This window comes from Callithrix jacchus, chromosome 18, assembly GCF_049354715.1.
Source record: "Callithrix jacchus isolate 240 chromosome 18, calJac240_pri, whole genome shotgun sequence".
NCBI lineage: Eukaryota > Metazoa > Chordata > Mammalia > Primates > Cebidae > Callithrix > Callithrix jacchus.
The window spans coordinates 24,419,156-24,438,359 of NC_133519.1; the positions used below are offsets into that span (position 1 = coordinate 24,419,156).

The 19,204-nt window shown below is 35.9% G+C and overlaps 1 protein-coding gene across 12 annotated transcripts in view; it reads right to left on the reverse strand.

Moving 5' to 3' along the window:
* Positions 1 to 19,204, reverse strand: part of RALGPS2 (Ral GEF with PH domain and SH3 binding motif 2) — a 188,104-nt gene that overhangs the window by 73,293 nt on the left and 95,607 nt on the right. For all 12 annotated transcript variants that reach the window (XM_035279976.3, XM_035279969.3, XM_035279974.3 and 9 more), the window contains one exon: positions 9,439 to 9,565. In XM_035279976.3, the coding sequence (XP_035135867.1) occupies positions 9,439 to 9,565 (127 nt within the window). The remainder of the gene's footprint in view (positions 1 to 9,438; positions 9,566 to 19,204) is intronic.

A 19,204-nucleotide genomic window follows, 5' to 3' on the forward strand; every position in this document is an offset into this window, starting at 1 on the left:
TTTGTTTTACCTGTGGTCATCTTAAACTGGCTTTTTAGTCCCTCTCTACCTACTCCAGAACCAAAGAATCTCTTATAAGATTCCTGGAAGGAACTGGGCATCTAACTGTTATCCTCCTGAGTAGCTGGGACTACAGGTGCATGTCGCCATGCCCAGCCAATTTTTGTATTTTTTTTGTAGACGGGGTCTCATTATGTTGCCTCGGCTGGTCTCAAGTGATTCTTCCACGTTGGCCTCTCTAAGCACTGGCATTACAGGTGTGAGCCACTGTGTCCAATCAAGAAAGGTTCTTTATGTTGTTAGGGTTAATAAGTTGATGAATTTTATCCTACAACAGATTTAGACTCTATTCTATACTAATGGGAGGCCACCAATGCCTAGAACATTTGGCCTCTCTGAGGTAGATTTAAAAAATTTGAGATTTTAGGAAATACCAAAATTAGACAGCAATTTGAAATTTGGTAGACACCTACAAATACACTTATCTCTGGGCTTCATGCCTGGTAGTATAAAGATTAATTTTCCTTCTAATGTTACTTAACTCTGAGTCATAATCTGAGAGTGCTATTTTCTTAGCATTATATTGCTTAGGACTTCTGCTAGTAATATAAGAAGCAGAATAAATCTTCTGCAATCATGAAAACATTTTAAATTACTTAAAAATCTGTACTAAAGCAATATGGTTTACATATATTTAAATTAATCTTTGTAGTAAAGTTAAAGATTATTATACTCTAACAAGTTTTTAGTCTTTTATTCTAGTGTCTGTAAAAGACAACCAAGTAAGAAAAAAATGATTACACTTACAACGCTATGACCTCGTCCTGAAAAAAAGGCCATCTTAAACCAGTTCACTTTTCAGTTTTCTTTTTTTTTTTTGCGATGGAGTTTTGCTTTTGTTGCCCAGGCTGGAGTGCAGTGGCACAATCTTGGCTCACTGTAACCTCTGTCCCCTGGTTCAAGCAATTCTCCTACCTCAGCCTCCCCAGTAGCTGGGATTACAGGCATGTGCCACTATGTCCAACTAATTTTTGTATTTTCAGTAGAGATGGGGTTTTACCATGTTGGCCAGGCTAGTTTTGAACTCCTGACCTCTGGTAATCCACCTGCCTTGGGCTCCCAAAGTGCTGGGATTACATGTGTGAGCCACCGTGCCTGGCCACTTTTTAGTTTTATCAATGGGGTTGTTATCAAGTTATAATTCTGTACTTAATTATAGGAAAGACTGATGAATAAACTCAAAATTTTAACCTAAACACAGATACTCAAAATTTTAATGTAATCCATAATGCTTTCTTTAAGCTGTGAATGAAATGTATATCTTTATAGCATGTCAACTTAATCTCCCTTGTCTCAGTTTCTTCACCTGTAAAATACAAATAACATAACTTATCTTATAAAACTGCTGTTACGTACTAGATAACCCATATAAAATACAGTGTCAGGCATATAGGCCTAACTGTTGAATAAATGTTACTGAAATTATTTTTCTGCTAAAGCTTGCTCAAAAAATTACAAAACAAATCAATGAAATATTCACAGTTGAAAACACCACTGGCAAAACTGCTGTTAGGGGAATCTGATTCTGTTTACAATTAGCATGCAGATCTGTATAGCTGCTATTCTTATTTTTTTGTAAAGACAAGGCACTTAAATAAAACACTATGAACATGGGGATGAAATTAACACAGCCCCATCCCCAGCTCTTTTATTTCAGAAGTCTTTGGTCTAAAGTAAACTTCAGAAAACATATCAATGAAGGACTTAAACGAATTTTAAATATACAAAAGAATGAAGGTAAAAAAAAGTTATAAATGAGGTAATGGAAAATGGGATGTAATTCTGGCTAAAGGAAAGGGGCTAGCTGCCATTTGGTCAGAGGGAATCCAAAAGAAAATGAGTGAAGACACTTTATTGCTGTTTTGGTATATAATATATAACATATAATTAATAGAGTAAGGTAATCCATAATCTATATAATTGACAAACCAAAAAAAAAAAAAGGAAAATGGAATCAAACTTAAAATATTAAAAGCCAATAACATTTTTTGATCATTAGGCATTTTTGAGATCAGTGTCAGAGCCTTATATATTTAAGAAAAATTCTATCAAAGGAGAGGAAAAATCTCCTTTTAATTCCTACAGAGCAGCAAAAATACTTTGTTGAAAGTATCTGAATAGAAATATGAGTTAAAAACTATTAATAATTTTTGAAAGTATTTTTTACATGAGTTAGACATTTCTTAAACTAAATAACTGCATTTACTGAGTATTTATTCAATATATGCAAAAACTACTGAAAACCAATCTGTAAGATTCTTATCATTTTAGATAGGCTTTAAAAATGTCATTAACTCGGGCAGCCCCCTGGCACCAAGCAGCCTGAAAGTGCCCCAGCCCAGAAGCTAAAAATGTCATTAACTATGATAAGGACACCACTAACAATGCAAGAAATGCATCTCTTCCAGGATATAGGAGACAGGAGAGATTATTCATGAGGTAATGATATCCTGGACCTTTATTACAGAGATATTAAGTTCTATAAAGGCAGGGACAAAGCCCATTGTAATCTCCTGCTATATATTTAGTACCAAGCACACAGTGTTAAGCAAATACTAGGGGCCGGCTGAGGGGCCAAAAACAAAACAAAACAAAAAAATTGGTGGGTGAGGGGGTGGGGAAGAGTTCATCCATGCAAATATGCCACACAAATACATTTATTGTTTCAATAGAAATTACTGAAATAATGGGAAGAGCCAGAAAAGGATAATTAATTAGTTGAATCAAGAAGCATTTATTATATGACTATTTTTGATTTAGATGCTATGCTATAAGGATAAAAAGCCTTAAGCCAAGACAAATAGAGGCTTACACGCTGTTGAGGAGGAGACAGATTAATGACAATATCAAAACCAGGGTATTTTCACAGCAAAATAGGCAAAGAACTCTATATTATAGAGGGTTATAAGAACAGCATGTCTTCTAACAAAAAAGTCCTATTATGAAACCCTGACATATTAAATTAAAAATTAAATGGGGAAGGAGGAGGAGAAGTCTCTCTCCAATAGGAAAAAGAAGTCATATCTAGATTCATCAAAACAGTATACTCATATTCTACAGAGGGCTAGAGATTTTACAAAAACTTTTCCATAACATTATGCTTCTACTTAATAGGAGCAGTATACACTACTACAACAATTTACTGATTTCCATAGTTCAAAAAAGATACTTTTTTTTTTTTTTAAGACAGAGTCTTGCTCTGTCACCCAACCTGGAGTGCCATGGTGCGATCTTGGCTCATTGGAGCCTCCACCTACTGGGTTCAAGCAATTCTCCTGTCTCAGCTTTCTTAGTAGCTAGGACTACAGAGAGGCATGCATTAGCATGCCTGGCTAATTTTTTGGAATTTTTTAGTAGAGATCTGGTTTTGCCATGTTGGCCAGGCTGGTCTCGAACTCCTGACCTCACGTGATCTACCCACCTCAGCCTCCTAAAGTGCTGGGATTACAGGCATGAACCACCGTGCCTGGCCAAAATATGCTTTCTTGGTTGAGCTACTGCATCTTTGTAGTACATAAAGTAGAAATGGGACTTAGAAAATGCACATGAAAGAATATCATGTTTCATATAACTAAATTATTTTTTTCACAATGTTCTGGTTTTCTCTCGTCAGCAAAATAAAACTTCTCATGCCTAATTCTTCAACAAGCCCCTTAAAATTGTTCTTAAATGACAAGAACAAGTAAGTGTTGTTAATGATTTTCAGATTTAAAAGCAATAATTCTCTTATAAAATAATTTTTTCCTTGAGATTTGCCAAACTCTTCTTCTCTAGACAAATTATATCCTTATTCTAAGAATTTTTCACTATATTGTCCAAGCTGACTAATTTTTACCTTGAATGCAAACCAACAGAAGAGACAATTTTTCAAGGGATGATGAGTTGAGAGCCAAGAAAACATTTCTACTTCTTATAATTTAATCCACATTGAACTACAGATAAATTTGGTGGTATCAAAATAAGAGTTTTGTCAGCATATAGGCCTCTACCCATGTTTACAAGCTTCACAAAAAATGGTAAGTTTTGGTCCTTATTTTTAGGGGAGAAAAAAAGATTAGTTTGGACTATGTCATGTTAAGAAATCATTAGCTGTTACCTTTTTTCTATGCACAATAGATTCTTTGATTGATATATTCTTTCCATTAGAACCTCTGCAGACAGAATGGATAAAGCATAACATTATGCAAATTCTGTATACTTGAAGAAAAATAGTTAAATGAAGCTACCAACTTACATAATGAGTGTTACCTTTTAATTGTCTTTAGGGCAACTTCTATCAAATGTACAGCATTTATAAATGCTGAAGTTTTTGGCAACTGTACTAAGCCTAGCTTCATACAAATAGAAAAGGATTCTGAAATCAAGACAAATTAAATTTAAAAACTACAATGAAATTTATTTTAAATTAGAAAACAATATTAAAAAGGTAAATATTAACAAGCTATAAACTACTGTTAAATCTTCCCTCTTCAATATACTTCAGTGTTAAAGATAAGCAATTAAAAAAAAAAAAAGAACCATATGTCTATGATGTAAATCAAACAGTCAAAAAGTTGTAAAAGAGGGCCGGGTGCAGTGGCTCACGCCTGTAATCCCTGCACTTTGGGAGGCTGAGGTGGGAGGATCACGAGGGCAGGAGTTCAAGACCAGCCTGGCCAACATAGTAAAACACTGTCTCTACTAAAAATAGTTAAAAAATTAGCTAGGCATGGTGGCAGGTCCCTAGTCCCAGCTACCTGGGAGGCTGAGGCAAGAGAATCACTTGAACCTGGGAGGCAGAGGTAGTAGTGAGCTGAGATTGTGCCACTGTACTTCAGCCTGAGCAATGCAGCAAGATTCTGTCTCAAAAAAAAAAAAGTTGTAAGAGAGATTTGTGTCACATTTTCTTAGGGAAACCATGAATGTTTTAATAAATATATTTAATCTCAAGGTTTGCTACAGGCAAAATGGTCATTACATTAAAAGAATAATTTTCATACTGGAAATGAACTAAAATGAGTCATAAGAACTCATCTGACAAATGTTTCATTTTCCTTTCCCATGTCTACCAAATATTTATGCCAAGGAGTCCACAATAACCTCATAATCAAGGTGCTTCTTCACATACTCTTACCAAGATAGGAATGAACTATATGAAGAATACCAATATCTAAAATTATGCAGATACTGTAGTGTATGTTATCCCTTTTAATGTCTTAAATTCCTTCCATTTTTTTCCCTTTTGGTTTCTAATTCTTGGATAACCCTCAGACACACGCATTTTACTAGAGAATATGAGAAGCAGAGGAGGAGGAAGGAGAAATGCATTAAAACACTAGGCTGTGGTGCGGTACTGCAGTGTCAATAATGCTATAGTGACTGATCACTGGCAAAGTAAGCCAGGAGATAAGATGGGGATCAAGTTTGGAGGAAGGAGGAGAGATAATGAATTCACTTCTGCACATGTTGAATGGGAGATACCTGTAGATTTCCCATTTAATCAATCAGTGGGCCCCAGGGATTAAGTAGATAGCTAAGATATACAGACGGATATAAAATATACCATGATATACAAAGTTAGACAGATTCAGTCTAGATTTGGAAGATCAGGCAATATATAGAAAAACCTGAATGAAACCACTCCAAGTGTACAGAGTAAGAAAATAAGCGGACTGGCTGAGCCCAGTGGCTCACACCTGTAATTTCAGAACTCTGGGAGGCTGAAGCAGGAAGACTGCTCAAGGCCAGGAGTCTGAGATCAGTCTCTACAAAAAAATTTTAAAAATTTAAAATGCTTGGTGGTGCACACCTGTAGTCTCAGGTACTCCAGAGGCTGAGGTGGGAGAATTGCTTGAGCCCAAGAGTTTGAAGCTTCAGTGAGCTGACTGTGCCACTGCACTCCAGCCTAGATGACAGAGTGAGACCCTGTCTCCAAAAAATATAAATAAATTTAAAAAAAAGAAAGAAAACAAGTGGACTGAGACCTTTCAAGAGTACATCTAATAGATAAAAGTAGAATAAGAAGAGCTAATAAAACGAAAGCCCGAAATGTAGAAAGGAAACCAAGAAAGACTGGTGCTACTTATGGAGAATTTTGAGGAGGAAAAATAACTGACACCAACCCTCACACAATTAAGATGGGGCTTGAGAAACACCTATTAAATGTTTTAACAAGGAAGTCACTGGTGACCTTGTTAGGAAAATGTCTCAGAGTGAAGATGAAGAAAAAGGAGACAGCAAGAATAGGGTACTTTTAAATTAGCTTAAGTATAAAGAGAAGCAGAACTACATGGCAAGAGTGAAACATAAGATCCTGTGCATCATGAGAACATATAAAATGAAAGGGAACTGAAAAAAGGAGGAGTCACTGGAAATGACAAGAAAAATGGTAGATACAGGAAAAACAATGCTTGTAATATTTTCTTCAAATTAACATCTGTGCCTCAACATTTTCCTCATTTGCTTTAACCCACAGGTATGATTACACTTTGTTTCAGGTACCAGGGCTAAGAGACAAGAGGTGTATTTTCCAATAGAAAACTTTTTCTGATTCCACTCAACTCTAAGTTGGCTAGTGCTTTCTTCCCCAGCTTTCTTTGTGTGTGTGCCTGAGAGGGCATGAGTGTACCTGAGCACATATACAGATACACACAGCTTCAATCCTGTACTGATATTTCTATTGTGGAAAAATATACAAGGTCCCCAACTAGAAATCACAGCATAAGGATTCCTATTATTTTGTTATTTTCTCATTTTGAATGGAAAATAATTTTCTTTTCCAGGAGATATACATTATGAAATTTAGTTCGAGAAAAACATGTTTCAATGAGAAAAAGAAAGCAATCATAAAATTGGTAAATTTTAAAATTAAAGTTCAGCAGGAATAATTGGAGCGTTCTAGATCAAGACTTCAAAATGCAGATCTGTCAGTAACTAGGTCTTAGGACTATGAGCCAGGTCTTCCACCTTTCTGGATCTTGGTTTTCTCAATTGTAAAATATGTTAATTAGAAGATATCACTATACCTGGGTGCAGTGGCTCGCGCCTGTAATCCCAGCACTTTGGGAGGCTGAGTGGGCAGATCACTTGAGGTCAGGAGTCTGAGACTAGCTTGGCCAACATGGTGAAACCCTGTCTCTACTAAAAATACAAAAATTAGATAGGTGTGGTGGTGCACACCTGTAATCCTAGCTACTTGGGAGATTGCTCAGGCAGAAGAATTGCTTGAACCCAGGAGGCGGAGGTTGCAGTAAGCTGAGATCGTGCCACTGCCCTCCAGCCCAGGCAACAGAGTGAGATTCTGTTGTTTAAAACAAACAAACAAACAAACAAACACATCACTATGCTCCCATCCAGTCTTAAGAAGAACATGATTCTAATCCTATGCATGCTATTTCTAGGTAAAGACAACAAGGCTCAAGGAAGAAAATTCAATGACTTGAAAAGTTAGGACAGCAGTCATTGTGGACTTGAAGATTGCCAATTCTCAGTCTAATGTTCTTCTTGCTATAAAAAGTATACATTCTTCTGAATTGTGAAGGCATTATTTTTTTAAAAATTCACTATTCTCTCCCTGAATTATATTTGCAAGTATGAGTACAGCCAAGACTACAGTAAAACACAGAGCACCACGCTGGGTGTGGTGGCTCAAGCCTGTAATCCCAGCACTTTGGGAGGTTGACACAGGCAGATCACTTGAGGCCAGGAGTTCAAGATCAGCATGGTCAACATGGCAAACCAGGTTTCTCCTAAAAATACAAACATTAGCTGGGTGTGGTGGCACACATCTGTAATTCCAGCTACTTGGACGGCTGAAGCATGAGAATCACCTGAACTCGGGAGGCAGAGGCTGCAGTGAGCTGAGATCGCACCTCTGTACTCCAGCATGGGTGACAGAGCTAGACTATCTCAAAAAACAAACAACAACAACAACAAAACAAAAATGTAAAGCACATACAGAATTTTTTCCTCTTAATGTCCAGCTTAGAGCCTCACTGATAAGAGTCATGCTTACTTGGGAGGCCGAGGTGGGTGGATCACAAGGTCAAGAGATCGGGACCATTCTGGTCAACATGGTGAAATCCCGTCTCCACTAAAAATACAAAAAATTAGCTGGGCATGGTGGCACGTGCATGTAATCCCAGCTACTCAGGAGGCTGAGGCAGGAGAATTGCTTGAACCCAGGAGGCGGACGTTGTGGTGAGCCGAGATCGTGCCATTGCACTCCAGCCTGGGTAACAAGAGTGAAACTCTGTCTCAAAAAAAAAAAAAAAAAAAAAAAAAAAAGAGTCATGCTTACTATGGCCCTAAGTTGTTTATCAAAGAAACAGGACAAAATATTCTGGGATGCAGTGGCCATTAACGCTACTGTGCTTAGCAGTATTCTGTCTTCAACACAAGGTACACAATAGGTCCCCATTCTCTGCAATCCTGGAATGTTCCACAATATTCAAATGAGTTAAACTCTTCTCTGGGCAAGTAAGGTTGATGTTCTATAGTAGTTAAGTTGGCATGTATCAACTGCCTTTATCCCTTGTCTTCTAGTCACTGGGACTAAAGACTTCAAGGTGACACTGTAATCACTCTCAGAAAAAGCTATCTTGAAATTCAGTGTGAGTAGTTTCACGAAACACAAGATCTGGGGGGCAGGGGAGGACCAGAAAGCACCCAATGTTCGTCATTTGATTACTCTCTCTGTAGGATCAAATCATTTCTTTTTAATGTATGCTAGGTATGTATCACATATTTTCCTTATGTATTCAAAAAGAACAATTTGGGTCTTCTTTTCATTCAGACACCTAACAAAGCATTATTCATATTTTGTCAAAAATAATCTTATAACATTATTTAAATACTGCTTGAATTTATAAGCACTATAAAATATATAATAAACAGATAAATTCTTAGTTAAATTAGATGAAAAATACAGAACTGTCTCAGCACAAAGCTAAATTGTCACAGCAAATCAACTCATTTCATCCAGGTAAATAACAATACTAATATGCAATGAGACTACTTTGGAATTCACACTAAAATATCTCTTCATTATATAAAGACTTTGATCCATTTCCTTAATGTATTAAACATAATTACAAACTATTATATTCTTTAAAAGCATTACTAAAACAGCTAAAAAATACATTTTACTATATGGTCCTACTCTTAAGAAAACATAATAGTCTATGAAAAACCTTGAGGGCAAAAGGCTAATTTAATATGAAAATACATTCCAGGTAATAGGGTAACAACTACCTTTAGTCAAATTTTTTCAGCTTACCAATCTTGAAGTAATTTATTTGAAGGATACAAACATTTTAAAAATACCTTGAATTTCATATAAATTACTGATTAAGGAAGAGTAACAACTAGAAACAAAAAATACACAGTGACATAACTCACCTAAATAGGGAATGCAAGGTGTCATCTTTAAGCTACTTATATAGTCTCTGAGTCTTTTGTAGTTATCTTCTTTACTCATTACATATTCTAATTTTTCAAAGGTAGTTTTGTCTTTTCGACTTAATAACTAAAAAACAAACAGAAAAACCTAAGTTATTTACAAATCTCATTTTGTTGTAGCAAAGTCCTGAACTTAAGTTGTATTTACTGTGAAACTGTGAATATGGATTTTAATTTCAAAGTTATATCTTCTTTAATTATATCTTCATAGTATATAAATAAAACAAAATCAGTTCCATCTATTAATAATCCAAATTATTTATAAGATATCCTTTGCATGTACATAAAATTAATATAACATCTTCATGTTAACTATTTTAAATTAATCAATTTTTATTAATCATCTTCCTAATTTTAGAAAATTATACATTCATATTTAGCTCAAATGTCCAAGTATTTTAATGAACTGTCCCTTGCCACCTCAAAGATAAAGATCATTCTTACATAATCATTAAGAAATAAACACCAAATTTTGCGACTTAATTAACACTTTTTCTAGATAAATCTAGTCATGGCTCATCCTAATAACTGTAAAATCCTGTAATTCCTTACATTTTTGGACTTCTGACGTTTTCTTCTCTTTGATTAGTGCTACATCACATATAGCATAACTAAAAGATACTGTTGTAAGATGCTTGAGAGGTAGATTTGTAGTAAGTGCCCTTTGAGATCAATGGAAATAATCAAGCGGAGTTTAAAAAAGAAAAAAAAAGAAAAGCCAGTGACCCACAATGGTGTTCACTAAAAGGTTCAGGAAATAATTTTTCAAATCATTCGAAAGACTGGAAAAAATATTTTTTTTGTAAACATATGAAGTTTCTATTTCATTACTACATTAAGATTTCACTTTATTTCTTATTACAATATTGGTGTTGTTTTACAGCATGCAAAACACTTCCGCCTGTATAAGTCTCATCTAATTTTCCTATGAGATTAACAGAAAAGTATGAGTATTAATTTAGAGAAGAGGAGACTGAGATCACAAGGTTACCAAGTCGCAGCATTTAATACTCTCTGTTATCCACTCACTCACAAAGCTGTATGTCCTTGTTTTGCAGGGTCTCATTGTCTGGTTCTGGAGATAGGAGTATTCTGACACCTAATCCACTACTCTTTCTAGTATCATATGTAGTACAGTTGGGACCTATTGTTCAGAGGCTCAAAGATGCAGATTATCTTCAGATATCCCTATTAGAAAAATGTCTCAACAGTATTGCTCTAAAGATGCAGATTATCTTCAGATATCCCTATTAGAAAAATGTCTCAACAATATTGCTCTCTCTTTAAAATACAATGTTAAGTGGTCCTTTGCTTTAATGTTTTAGATCGATATTCCATGGTTGGAAATAGGGATACCTCTTTCAAGATACCTGATTAGCAGTCTCAAGATTAGGTGAAAATGCTTGCTTACTGCCTGTAAATCTAACCATCCCTTTCACACTTAAGAAAGTATTTGGGATATGTAAAATATAGTTATGTGACATAAGGATAATGATAAACCTGCTCTTTTTTCCTCCCCTAAGTCAATCATTCAAAAATTTTGGTACAATATCAGGAGAAACAAATTATTTGGAACTTGTAACTAATCTTTTCACAGCTGAAACACAAAACTATTGTAACATACTATATGGTCTAATACATAAAAAAATAACATGATTTTATAATTTTCACTAAAAAATCAATAATCAGATAAACAGAATTCAATCTGGGTTGTGGTAGGAGGGACTTGCTTCCAGAAGACTAGAGGAAGAATGTGTATGTAAAGACCTAATCAGATATTAATATATGTATTTCCTGAGTGATAGTTCAGAAACTCTATTAACTGTGAAGTCTTTTCGTTCTTCCTTTTCAAATCTTCTTTTGATACTTATAATGTTATCTTTATGAAGTCACGTTACTATATTTTCCCCACCAAAAAAATGGTAATGGAGGGGAGGAACAAAATACTTCACAGTGTTCTAACTCCACATGTCCTTGGCTGCCAGAACATGACAAGTGGGGGCAAGGCTCTTCACACTTTTATTGGTATTAATGAAAAAAGAGAGCCATAGAATTCTAGATGTTCCTGGCCAGATTATCTGATACCACCTTACCACCACAATCTGTTCTGGAGAAAACCTGGGTGAATGCCTGCTCATGTCATTCACCCCAGGAAACAAACTCTCAGATTATTAGTCATCACCTTGATTTGTAACTTCACACAATATGTACGAATGTGTGCATCTGCATAAATGAATATGTTATCTTGGACCTGGAGTGCAGATTAATTATAATCTTTTGTTTGTGATACTCAATGATCATTAGAGTGTGGTAAGACTTTGTTAAACTGGTTTAAGCTTTATAAGGAATACATATAAATCATCTTCCATCCAATTGCCTGGACTGCCTTTAAGAGGTAACAAGTAACCACTATTCTGAATGTTCTATTTATTGCTACCCTAAAATTTTATTTCATTTTGGCAAACTTTATTCCATTTTAACTTTTATTTCATTTTTAGTCTTTGGCAATTACTTTGTTCATCTAACACTGTGATATTAAGGCTTCATCCATGAATTTATAAGAAGCTGTAGTTCACTCATCTTCACTGCTTCCATGTGTATCTTCTCCTCTACAAAATATCTTCAGAATGCTAATTTTTCTTTTTGCTTTGTTAGAGGTCTTTATATATTCTGGATGCAAATTCTTGTGTTAGACATATTCTAGTTGGACAACTGCTGCACATATTTCCCCACCCCCCGCATCCTCTTTTCAATTTTAAAATACCTTTTGATGAACAGAAATTCTTACTTTAACATGCCAAAATTTATTATCTTTTCTTTCATTGTTGGAGCTTTCTGTATCTTATCTAAAACATCCTTACTTATCCCAAGCCAGAAATCTATTTATGCTAAACAAGAGAGATATTCACATATATGTTTCCTTCTTTTCATTTCACATTTAAGCCCTAATCATCTCACAAGGATTTTTGTAAATGGGGAGGGGCTTGATTTCATTTTTCCCCCAAACTGGAGACCAATTTGCAGCTCCAATTAATAAACAGCCCCTCACTTCTTCGCCAACCTACAATGCCATCACTGTCATACATATATCAGAGTTCTATAAAAACAAGGAGGTAGTTCTGGGTTCTTCATTCTGTTTCATTGGTAGATATGCCTAAACCTGCAGGAATCATACACTGTCCAAATAATATAGTATATCTTGACGTCTGTTAGGGCAAGCGCTTATGTCCCCAACTCCCACTGACTTCTTCAGTTATTCCTGAACCTTTAAATTTCCATACAAATTTTATAACCAATTTCCCACAAGCAGTACTGGGGTACAACTGACAAATTTAAATTGTATATACTTGAGGTACACATGTTTTAATACACATATATATTATGAAATTATCAAGCTAATTAACATATTCATCATCTCACAAGTTAGTTACTTCTTATGTATATATTAGTACGGTAAGAACATTTAAGATTCACTCTCGTAGGCCAGACATCTTGGCTCAAGCTTGTAATCCCAGCACTTTGGGATTACAAGGCAGGTGGATCACTTGAGGTTAGGAGTTCAAGACCAGCCTGGCCAACAAGGCAAAACACCATCTCTACTAAAAATACAAAAATTAGCTAGGTGTGGTGGTGGGCACCTGTAATCCCAGCTACTCAGGAGGCTGAGGCAGGAGAATCACTTGAGCCTGGGAGGTGGAGATTGCAGTGAGCCAAGATTGCGTCACTGCATTACAGCCTGGGTGATAGAGCGAGACTCCATTTAAAAAAAAAAAAAAAGATCCTCTCTCTTACAAAAGTTGTTCAAGTATACAATATAGTTTTATTAACTATAGTCAACTATAGTCATCATGCTGTACATTAGATCTCCAGAACTTATTCTCTCTCCATTAGTGATCCCTAATCTTTTTCGTACCAGGGACCAGTTTTGTGGAACACAATTTTTCCATGAACATGGATGGGGAATGGTTCAGGGATGAAACTGCTCACCTCAGATCATCAGGCATTACATTCTCATAAGGAGCACACAACCTAGATCCTTCACATGTGGAGTTCATGACAGGGTTCATGCACCTATGAGAATCTAATGCTGCTGCTGATGTGATGGGGGTGGAGCTCATGTGGCAATACTCACTTGCCTGCCATTCACCTCCTGCTGTGTGGCCCAGTTCCTAACAGGCCATGGACCGTTACCGGTCAGCAGCCAGAGTTTGGAGACCCCTGTTCTATATAACCCAAACTTTGTACACACTGACCCAACATTTCCCCATTTCCCTGCCCCTCAGCAACAATACTTTTACTTTTTGCTTCTGAGTTCAACCTGTTAAGATTCCAATGATAAGTGAAATTGTACAGTACTTGTCTTTCTGTATCTAGCTTATTTCACTGAGAATAATGATCTCCAAATTCATCCATGTTGTTGTAAATGTAAGGCTGGATAGTATTCCATCGTGTATATAAACCACCTTTTCTTTATCCATTCATCTGCTAATGGATATTTAGGTTGGTTCCGTATCTTGGCCACTGTGAACAATGCTAAAATGAATGTAGGAGTCAATTTCAATTTCTCTGGATATATACTTAGAGATGGGATTGCGGGATCAAGTAATTTTTCTATTATTATTTTTGGGGGAATCTCCATGCTGTTTTCCATGACTGTACCAATTTACATTCCCATCAACACTGTACAAGAGTTCCCTTTTCCCCATATCCTTACCAATACCTGTTAGTTACCTTTTGCCTTTTTGATGATAGCTATTCTAACATGTGTGAGATGATAGATTATTGCGGTTTTGATTTGCATTGCCCTGATGATTAGTGATGTCGAGCACCTTTTCAAATACCTGCTAGACATGTGTATGTCTTCTTTTGAGAAACATCTGCTCAGATCCTTTGCCCATGTTTTAAATTGGGTTGTTTTCTTATTGTCTGACTTCCTTATATAGTCATGTGCGGCATAATGACATGTCAGTCAAGAGCAAACTGCATATACAACAATGGTCCCATAGATACTGTATTTTTTTACTGTGCCTTTTCTATGTTTAAATATAGAAATACCACTGTGTTACAATTGCCTATTCAGTACACTAACATGCTGTACAGGTTTGCAGTCTAGAAGCAATAGGCTGTACCATGTAGCCTAGGTGTATTGCAGGCTATGCCATCTAGGGTTTGTGTGATTATACTCTATGATGTTTGAACAACAAAATCACCGAATGACACATTTCTCAGAAAGTATCCTCACTGTTAAGCCATACATGATGGTATTTTGGATATTAACCCCTTATCAGGTTTTCAAATACCTTCTCCCATTCCATAGACTGTCTCCTTTGCTACAAAAGTTTTTGGCTTGATGCAATCCCATTTGTACATTTTTTCTTTTGTGGCTTGTACTTCTGGGGTCATATCCAAAAAATTATTGTCCAGATACAATGCCAAGAAACTTTTCCCCTGTGTTTTCTTCTAGTAGTTTTACAGCTTCAGGTCTCGTTTAAGTATTAAATATATTTTGAGTTCATTTTTGCAGATGGTATAAGGGTCCAGTTTCATTCTTTTGCCTGTGGACATTCAGTTTTTCTGACACCATTTATTGAAGACATTATCATTTCCCATTGTATGTTCTTGTCACTTTTGTTGAAGATCAATTGACTGTAAATGTGTGTATTTATTTCTGGGCTCTTTATTTTGCTCCATTTGTCTACATATCTGCTTTATGCTAACCATAATATTTTGATTTACTACAGCTTCGCAGTATATTTTAAAATCAGAGAGTATGATGCCTCTAGCTTTGTTGTTGCTCAAGATTGCTTTTGGCTATTCTGAGACTTTTTTTGTTCCATGTAAATTTTAAAATTGTTTTTCTATTTCTGTGATAAATGTTACTGAAATTTTGACAGTGATTGCACTCAATCTGTAGATTGCTTTGGGCTGTATGGATGTTTTAACAACATGAATTCTTCCCGTGCACAAACACAGAATATCCTTCCATTTATTTGTATCTTATTTAATTTCTTTCATTAATGTTTTATAGTTTTCTGTGCACAGATTTTTCACCTCCTTGGTTAAATTTATTCCTAAATATTTTATTCTTTTGCTGCTATTGTAAATGAAATTTTCTTAATTTTTCAGATAGTTTGTTATTAATGTATAGAAATGCAACTTATTTTTGTGTGTTGATTTTTTATCTTCGAATGTTACTAAATTCATTTATTTAGTAACATTCAGTTTATTTTACAGTTTCAAAAGCCTGTTAGAACTCTAATAGTTCTATCCACGAACATGGTCTATTGCTCCCTCTATTTAGTTCCTTTTTAATGACTTCCTGTAAAGTTTTATAAATTTCTGCATATAAGCCTTACAAATTTTATTCCACTTATTGTTTGATATTTTGTTTCTTTTGTTGATATTGTAAATGATGTCCTTTTAAATAATACTTGTTAACTGTTTCAAATATAACTGATTTTGTATATTTTTCATATAGTCAAGCACTGTAAGAAAACCTATTTTTTTAAAACTGTGGTAAAACATATACTTAACATAAAATTAACCATTTTAACCATTTTTAAGTGTACATTTTAAGGATATCACCAACATCCATATCCAAAACTTTTTCATCTTCTTAAAATGAAACTCCATACTCATTAAACAATAACTCCCAAATCCATTTCTCCCCATCACTGACAGCCACCAATCTTGATTCTGTCTGTATGAATTTAATTACTCTAGGTACCTCATATAAGTGGAATTACAGGAATTACACAGTATTTGTTCTTTTATGTCTGGCTTATTTCACTTAGCATGTTGTCTGAAGGTTTATCCATGGTGCACTGTCTCAGAATTTCACTGCTTTTTAAGGTAGATGAATATTCCACTGTACGTATATACTACATTTTATCTATTCATTCATCCAATGATAGACGTTTAGGTTGTTCCAACCTTTTGACTACTGTGAATAATTCTGTTATAAACATTAAAACATATTCAATAGCAATTGTATATTGAATAAAACAGTGAAATTGGGCATCCTTTTCCTTCATGTTAAAGAAAATGCTCCTAATTATTTTCCTTATATAGAATGTTGTAGTGTTTTTGGTACCTTCCCTTTATCGGTTAAAAACAAAACAAAACCATCGCAAACCTTCCCAACTGTATCCTCTTGAACTCATGGTCCATACTCTGCAAAACTCCTATCCTTAATCTTTTCTGCCAAGTATTCCCTTTCTTTTCTTATAAACCTTGTAACATATGCCTGGAGGTAGGTCAGGTGTAATCTTTGCTCTTTGCTCTTCACAATTTCTTCCAGCTCATGATCTCACCCTGCTCCCTAAAATCCTCTAGCCTCTATTAAGTTGAAAGTACTAGGATCAGTGTTGTCCAGTAGAATTTTGTGATGATGAAAATCTATGCCTGTGCAGTCCAATATGATAGATAGCCACTAGCCACATGTGACTACTGAGCACTTGCAATGTGGCTAGTATGATCAAAGAACTAAATTTTTAATTTTATATAATTTTAATGATTTAAATTTAATAGCCACATGCGGCTAATGGCTACCATATTAAACAAGAGAACCCTAGATCACAACTGTCATTTACAGATCTGCAAGTCACTCTTCTCCTGTATCTTGAAGATTTTAGTAGTTGGAGAAAAAAAAATTCATGAACCAAAATTATTCTTGTCATATATTTTGGTGATTGCCACCTTCATGGGGATAACACTCCCAACACTCTGGTTTCTTAATTTCTTGACTTCTGCTCCAGTGATCTTATCTTCTATCACCCTCAGCTTGCACTCCCTTTCTCATTCTCAATCCAGTGATTATTTGACTCCACTGTGGCTTCCAATCCAGTGACCAGAATACCTTTTCACTGTTCATTATCTCCCTCCTTTTACTTGATTTAGTTTCCTCATCTGTCAATAAAACAACTCCTATATTTTCCCTCTTTCACCTCTTGTGCTACCCTTAACCCCTCTGGTACAAAAGCCTCTAAAAATCCCAACTCTGGTTAAGCGTAACTCTTGGCACAACTGAAAACTTATGCTGAATATCTGAACCTGGCTGGAAAATACGTAACTCTGCTGACTGATTTTACTTTTCATTCATGATAAAAAAAAAAGTCTCAAGCAGACGGATCCTTCATAAGGTCTACCAAACCTAGTACATTTTCTTAGTTAATGCACTCTCACACTCTCCAGGTGACCCTCATATCCTCTCCTCTTTCTGCAACCCTCCAATACCTCTCCCATATCACTCTCAACTAAAGACCTTGCTTTTTTATGTCTGTGCAAACAAAACGATCAGAAAAACTTCTAAGAATCCCACCACCAAATCTACCAACTTACCTGTATCTGTAACCAAATGCATTCCCTTTCCCAGCTGTTAAAATGGATACACTCTTACTGATACAATAGACTAGATCTAATTTCCTTTCATCTAAGCAAGCATATCACTGGTGTAATCCCTCACTCTCTTGTCATTTTTTTCATTCTACTAGATTATTGTCACCAGCATGAAACATATTGCCATTGATGCCATTTCTAAAACAAAACAAAATACCAGAAATCTTTGGTCTCACATTCCCTTCCAGGTACCATATTTCTCTACAACACCATGCTGTAGCCCTTTACAGGAAAATTCCTCAAAAGCATTCTCCTTATTGGCTGTCCCACTTCTTCATCACCATTTTCTCAATTCCAGTCAGTTTTTCACCCCACCTCTCTACTGAAATTGCTCTTCCTGAGGTCACCAATCCTTTTCAATTGTCAGGTCATCTAAAACTTTGCACCTTATTCAAATTATTAGTAGCATTTGACAAAAGTGATTACTCTTTCTTGAAACATTCCCTTCACTTCACTGTGAAAAACTGTGACCTACCCATAATTTCTTTTGTTGATTTCTCCTCATTTTTCCAATCTCTACTTGGGAACCCTGGAGGTTTCCAGGGCTTTTCATCTATGCTCCCTCCTTAGGTGATCCCATCTAGCTTCAAATACTTTATGGTGATGATCATAAAAATCTCTCTCTAGGCTGGGCGCGGTGGCTCAAGCCTGTAATTCCAGCACTTTGGGAGGAGGCGGGTGGATCACGAGGTCAAGAGATCGAGACCATCCTGGTCAACATGGTGAAACCCCGTCTCTACTAAAAATGCAAAAAAAAATTAGCTGGGCACGGTGGCATGTGCCTGTAATCCCAGCTACTCAGGAGGCTGAGGCAGGAGAATTGCCTGAACCCAGGAGGCGGAGGTTGCGGTGAGCCGAGGTCGCGCCATTGCACTCCAGCCTGGGTAACAAGAGCAAAACTCCGTCTCAAAAAAAAAAAAACAAAAAAAAAACTCTCTCTAGCCCCAACCACTCTCTTAAACTTGTGTATCTAACTCTGATGTTACAGTTCATGTGGATGTTTACTAGCCAACTCAAACACAGTATGTGTAAAATAGAACCCCAGCCCATAATGGTTCTTCTCTATACCTCTCTGAATATGAGTAAACAGCACCCTCATTATCTGATTCATGCCATCTCTTTGAAATCATCTCCTACCACCAGGTACCTTCCTAGCTTATTCTACTGTCAACACTGACCACTCTACTATTTCAATGTAACTGGGTCTTTTTACTTGCTATTACCTCTAGTTGGAATTCTCTTCTCCCAGATATCGAAATAATGGTTCCCACAATTCCTTCATGTCTCTACTGAATTGTCATTTATTAGT